This window comes from Phoenix dactylifera, chromosome 14 (genome assembly GCF_009389715.1).
Source record: "Phoenix dactylifera cultivar Barhee BC4 chromosome 14, palm_55x_up_171113_PBpolish2nd_filt_p, whole genome shotgun sequence".
NCBI classification, from domain to species: Eukaryota; Viridiplantae; Streptophyta; class Magnoliopsida; order Arecales; family Arecaceae; genus Phoenix; species Phoenix dactylifera.
The window spans coordinates 1,381,483-1,388,001 of record NC_052405.1 but is presented as its reverse complement, the minus strand read 5'-3'; the positions used below and the strand labels follow the sequence as shown (position 1 = coordinate 1,388,001).

The 6,519-nt window shown below is 39.3% G+C and overlaps 1 protein-coding gene across 1 annotated transcript; it reads left to right on the top strand.

Annotated features, from left to right (window-relative positions):
* The first annotated feature begins 283 nt into the window (after nucleotides 1–283).
* On the top strand, nucleotides 284–5,808 carry LOC103701376 (titin-like). The gene is made up of 2 exons (XM_008783415.4): nucleotides 284–560; nucleotides 4,297–5,808. Exons 1-2 carry the CDS (start codon nucleotides 363–365, stop codon nucleotides 5,599–5,601), a joined length of 1,503 nt encoding a protein of 500 aa, XP_008781637.1. The 5' UTR covers nucleotides 284–362; the 3' UTR covers nucleotides 5,602–5,808.
* The last annotated feature ends 711 nt before the right edge of the window (nucleotides 5,809–6,519 follow it).

Genomic DNA, 6,519 nt, shown 5'->3' with positions numbered 1-6,519 from the left:
ACCACCTTATACAGGGTGGTACACAAGCTGATCGGTCTGTAGTGGCTCGGCTCAACAGGGTCCTGTCTCTTCGGAATCAGTGTAATGAAAGTCCTCCTCCACTCCACAGGCATCGCTGTCGACACAAAAAACTGCTGGACTGCCGCGGTCACCTCCTGTCTGACTATGTGCCAATACCTCCTGAAAAGACAGGGGGGAAGCCATCTGGGCCCGGGGCTCTGTCCTCGCCCAAAGACCAAAGGGCCGACTGTACCTCATCTGGGGGAAGCCATCTGTTGCCGTTCTTTCAGTGATCCATTCAGCCCACCTTTTATCCATCTTTTCTTCTTCTATTCTGCTTTCCTTTTCTTCTCGAGAGAAAGATGGGAGGTTGCGCGACGAAGCCCGCGGAGTTCGAGGCCCCTCGGCCGCTGGAGGAGTCCTCGGCGGCGGCCGGTTCCAAGGCCAAAGAAGCATCCGTAGAGAAGAAGAAAGAGGCGGCCACCGGGGGCGGCAAGGAGGTCGATCAAGGGCCGCCGGAGGAGAACCGCCGGAGATCCCTGGGCCTCTTGTTTAAAGAGGTATGGTTCGTAATTTCCCTAAACTTGGCGCTCCAACTTTATATATATATATATTACCGTCTGATCAGAATCTGATGGTCGTCTAATCTAGGGAGGTCCAAATTTTTCTTGCTTCTTTTTTCTTGGAATTTAGATTTGGGTTTTATTTCAAAATAATATTATTATATAAAATGTGTAAGCAGTTGACTCTATTTCAAATTTTTTAGACAAGACAATCTTCTGCATGTCGCAAACTGCCACATCAGCGCCTCAGTTTGTTCGACCTTGCAAGTAAAGAAGGAAATTAAAAAAAATAAAAAAGAAAGGAGGAGAAAATTGGATATGCTCCTTCCCTCTTCCCCTTCGGTTTGTTCGCAGCCCTTCCATATCCCATCTCTCTCTCTCTCTTTTCTTAACATCTCACAAGAACTATGGGATCGAGTGGAAGAACGGCATGGAAGAAAAGGCTTCTCTCTTTCTTGTTTTCATAGTGGTGGATAAATCAAAAAGGGCAAATCCTGGGAGGATGTAAAGCAAGGCTCCTTCAATATCTCGTTTATGATTCCTATCATAGCCCAGAATATCAACTAAAAAGCTAGCCAGAAGATATTATTCGAGTTCTTTGGTCTTGTACAAATACCCAAGATTTATCTGGTGCATAACCGTTGTGTGACTAAGTACATGCCCACATGGATTCTTACATACTCGTCCTATTTTAAGCTCGGGTGTCCTTGCTATGTCAAGAATCTAAATCTATTTAAATCTAATCACAAGTACCATAATCGGCTCGTGGTTAGCCACATAAACTTGTGCTGCAATATCCCCTAATCTACATAGGCCATAGGTTACGTTCACTCTGATTCTATTTGTCACAAATCAGAACCTCACTTAAAAAGGCTAGATCGAAGATGTTATTTGGATTCTTGTCCTTGTACAAGTATCCAACATCTACCCAGTTCATAGTTGATATTTGACTAAACACACTCTAGCACGGGTCCTCACAATACCAAACACTTCTTTCTTTTTTTTATTTAAGAAAAATGTTGAACAAAAGATAAGATTTTTCCCATCTCTTGGACCTTTCGGTTTGAGGATGAGCTGCAGGTAGATTTCAGTTCTTGAATCTTTCAGAGCTGGACTCTCAAGATAAGATGTCCCTAGTTGTATTTTTATACTGATCGTTGACAAATATTCAAGGGATCAAGGTCTGGTTTACATTAGAATTCTTACTGATGTTAGTTGACTAAAGGGAAGCCTCAAGTTGCATGATAGGATGTGACTTCATCATTTCGAATAGCTGAAGTGGGAGCTAGACATGAGTATATATGTTGGAGAAGACGTGCTCCCGCTGAGGGAAGACGATATAACTGGACTTTTCTTTTCTAGTCTGATTGTGCTCCCTTTCATCACTGGCATGTTACTCAAGAATGAAATAGCCGCAGAGATGCATGGTGGATGTTTACTCTTCTTTGATACGTCGTCTATTAGAACTGGATTGAGTTTGCTGGTCTTTGGTGTCCTAACTTGCATTCACCAAGATGGAACTTGTGATGTTTTGGGATTGAGTATATCAAAAAGATTGAACTTTAATGAATTTAAATTATTGCCACACCATTAGTCACTATTTCATCACATGGGCCTCATATTCTCTTGATCTTTCCATGACTATTTAAACAAGGAAAGAGCTTTTAAATTTTCCAGTGCTCATGATGTACAGGGCACCAATAACATGAGCACTCTCATCTAACTCCCTACTTTTTCTCACACGCAAATGGAGAGAGAGAGAGAGAGAGAGAGAGAGAGAGAAAAGGTGATCAGGGAAGGGCTACTAAATGGGAAGGAAGTTCTCTCTTTCGTTTAAAGTAGTGACTCTGGTTGGATGGACTCACAAAGCGGTGAAGTGGCACTTGTTAGATCTAGGAAATGTTATTTTGTTAAATAAATTTGAAGTAGAATTAATTGCTTAAATATTTTATATGATAATCTTGTTTTGAAAAAAGAAACTCTGTAGATTTTAAACTACCACAACATTTATGTTTTATGCCAGTTACCTTCTCTTTGTTTTTGCTGTGTAATTTAGAGACTTGAGGAACACTGAGGAAAATATTGAAACATTGGTGTTGCCTGCAATTAAGTTCCACCGGTCTGGGGAAAATAATACTCCTGGAGTCCTGGCTTTGGATGCCATCGTACGCTGCATCAAAATGAGTGCATTTCATGCTTTGAGATCCATTCCATTTTAGAATTCTTTGTGACAAGAATTACTCACAGCAATGCATGTGCCAATGTGGCAGCATGTGATTGGAAGTTATTCGAAGTTTTTGGAACCTCTTCCAATCATGCGCCGCCACATATAAAAGGAGCGTGTAGAAAATCTCACCCTTTGTCACTCCCTGTTGACCCCTGAAAGTAACCTGTGCTAGGCCTGATAATGTGCCCAGGCTTTCTCTAGAGGGCATAAATGCAATGCTAGTTATACTAATCAGTATTTTTTCAGAAAAAAAAGAAAATTATATGCTGCTCTGGGCATCATAAACTGAAAAACAGGGGGTGGGTGTTAAGGCATCATGCCTGCCACAATTGGAGGAAATAAAACATTTGAATTTAACTTCAAAATCATGATACTGTTCTTTTCCTACATCCAAAATTGTTGAATTTTATGAGTTGATGAACTTAAAAAATGCTTGGTTGTTTAAAAAGAAGGTTCAAAAAAATGAAAAAGTGTAAAATAATTAGGAGAGGACAACATGAATTTGAAATAATTATAAAAGCTTATTGCACAATCAAACATCTAATGTTATACAATCATGACTTTTAATTTCAAAGAACAATTACAAGGTATCATAATTTTGTACTACATCCGAACACACTCTTATTCATTTGATTTTTCTTTTTCCAGAAACACCATTTAGTGGCAATGCAGGGTTTGGCATACACCCCCCTGTAGAAGTATAGTAGTAGTCTATAGATATTTGCTTGAACACATAATGATACCATGGAAGGATTTCTTAACCTCTAGGCTGCATGCGCATGGCATACAAATGGCCAGTTGTGGTAAAATATTTTAGTCCTGTTTAGTAGCAGTTATGTGATTTATAAAAGAAGTATCTTGCTTTAGCTTTATGGAGCATCATGTTGCCTTTTTCTTTTCCATGTAATGCATTGTCCCCACCCTTCTAACGTATGCTTTTAGGAAGTGATCCATTTTTCAGGGTCCAGCTCTTCTTTGTTTCCTTTAGCTGTCACAATGGATGGCAGAAGCTTATTCTCCATTGCATGGTAGCCCCACCTCCTTTTGTATGCGTTGTTACTTAAAGATCTGTTCCCCATGGAGCTACCCTAATTGTATTATAATCCCTGTGATCATGGGATTAGGTGATTAAACTTATGATCTTTGTATACAATTTTCTAGCACTTACATAAGGTCTTAGGTTCGTTATTTTCATGAGTTTCATTTTTCAGCATTAACTTACATGATTTTTTTTTTACTTTAGCTTTGAATGGAATGGTTTCATCTCAGTGCTGTACACTGGGCCTCAAACTAGATGCCTAAATTATATAATAAGACACTAATCTTGGATAATAAGCGAGGTTTACATCCATGCATTACTGGTATGAGGGAGTAACAACATAGACAATTTTTCTGAAGTGTTTAACTAGAGGTCACTGCTGTACAATATTTTCACATCAACTTAAATATTTCAAGGAATCTCAAGTGCAATTGAAGTTACACTGATTAAAGTTGCTGGCAATGCAGAATGAAGAGATCAGTGGACCCCATGAAACTGGGGAGCATGCTATGATGGAGACCATTACACTTCCACCAAAACCAGTGGAAGCAAAGGAAGAACCAGTTCAGTCCAAGGCAGAAGTGCATCATATTGAAGAATCTAAACCGGAAATTATAACTGCTGACGTATCAAATCCAAATCCTAGTACTGAAAGGACTTCTGTTTCTGCAGCAGTCCAGCCCAAGACAGAACTTCGAGCTAATGAAGAATCTAAACCCAGGACTGTGGTTGCTGATGTTTCAGTCACATATACCAACCCCGAGCAAGCCTCTGTTCAATCTACTGAAGAGTCTAAACCGAAGGCTATTGTTGCTGACATCTCAAGCCCAAACCCCTTTCCCAGAAAAACCTCTGTTACTTCTCTTATAGCAGCTTTCAAAGCGAATGAGAAATCAGTGGATTCAGAATTGAAAATGGAAGAAGTCAAAGCTGCGGAGGGAGATGCAGTGCATTCAAAATTGATAGCAGAAATCCAGAATGATAAGAGAGAAGCATTCAACTCAAAGCCAAAAGCAGTAGAAATCCAGACTGCAAAGGAAGGATCACCAGATTCAAAATTGAAAGTGGAAGATGTCCAGGCTGCTAAGGGAGATGAAGTGCATTCAAAATCGAAAGCAGAAACCCAAGCTGATAAGAGAGAAGCATTGGATTCAAAAATGAAAGCAGAAGAAAACCAGACAGCGAAGGAAGAAGCAATGGATTCGAAATCGAAAGCAGAAGCATATACTGCTACAGAAGAGGCAGTGGATTCAAAATTTGAAGCAGAAGACCAGGCTGCAAAAGAAGAGACTGTAGAATCAAAACCAAAAAAAGAAATCCAGGCCAAAAAAGCAGAAATAGTGAATTCAAAAATAAAGGCAGAGGTCCAAGCTGCAACAGAAGAGACAGTAGATTCAAAACCAAAAGAACTCCAGACTGAAAAGATTGAGGCAGTGGATTCAAAATTGAAAGCAGAAGGTTCAGATACCAAGGAGGAAGCAATTGATTTAAAACCAAAAGCAGAAGCTCAAACAGCTGAGGGAGAAGAAATGGATTCAAAACATAATTCAGAAGTCATCCAGATGGCCAAGGGAGAAGCAGTGGATTCAAAATTGAAAGCTGAGTTCCAGATTGCTATGGAAGTAGTGAATCCAGCTATTGGTGTCAAGACAGGAAGGAGCAGCTGTCTTATAAAAAAAGATGGATACGTAATTGCTAGTTCCTTCTATACCAGAACTCCAGAAGATCATGGATCAAATATTCAAATGGACAAAAACCACTCTTCTAGTTAGGTTTTGGGTCTGAATGCTTGTTATTTGAGGCTGCGTGCTTTCTTCTGTATTTTATTTATCCAATTGATGATTTGCTATTTGGTTTCCTGATCCAAATTTCTGATTGCATTTAAGATTTTGTTGTTCACCTTTTCTTCCAATTTTTTGAAGAAATTCAGCAATCCAATGATGTATTCTTTTGCATATTCTTGGATATTATTGCTCCCAATGTGCTAATTAATTATTTCTTACTTATTCCCACCATGCATTCTTAAGGCATAAGCTGGTTGATCGCATCTGGAGAATATAGCTGGAAGCATAACTTGTACGATGTTTGCGGTAAGGCTATCAGTAAAAGGCTCCAGATGAAACTCATAAATCTGGATGGGCATGTCATTTTAGTTTCTGGATCCATATTATATCGCTGCTGTATCGGAATTGTTATTGTTATTCTTTGCTGTTGCTGCTGCTGCTGCATACTGTCATTTTGGAAGCTTATGCAAGTCATAGATGTTTAAGAACTAACTGGCTTCTCTCCATAATTCAGAACTCTTGCCATCAAATTTTAATTCAAACATGGATATTGACAACCACTTCAACCATCACACTCTTTCTTGGGTCATCATTCTCCATGATCTACCAATCTATGTCCATTTGCATGGGACCCTTCCTCAAATGAAGATCATCTCATCAAGGAGAAAATTCAAGAAGAGAAGGTCGCTTCAACTCTTCAATCCTCCAACCTTAAGACGACAATAATTTTGGAGATTCTGTTACTATAATTGAAAAGTTTTCACAAGATGATTTTGAAGGCATCAACCATAGTTCCTTTACTATTTTTTGAAGGTAAAATATTAAGGGGAAAAGTTCAAGTGTCAGCCTTTTCATCTGTCTAACCTTTGAATCTTACATCAATTTCATCCACTCGTCCTCTAGAAT

Coding starts and splice junctions, on each gene's coding strand:
- LOC103701376 (XM_008783415.4), top strand. CDS start 363: ATGGGAGGTTGCGCGACGAAGCCCGCGGAGTTCGAGGCCCCTCGGCCG. Junction 561..4,296: donor TGGGCCTCTTGTTTAAAGAG/GTATGGTTCGTA, acceptor CTGGCAATGCAG/AATGAAGAGATCAGTGGACC.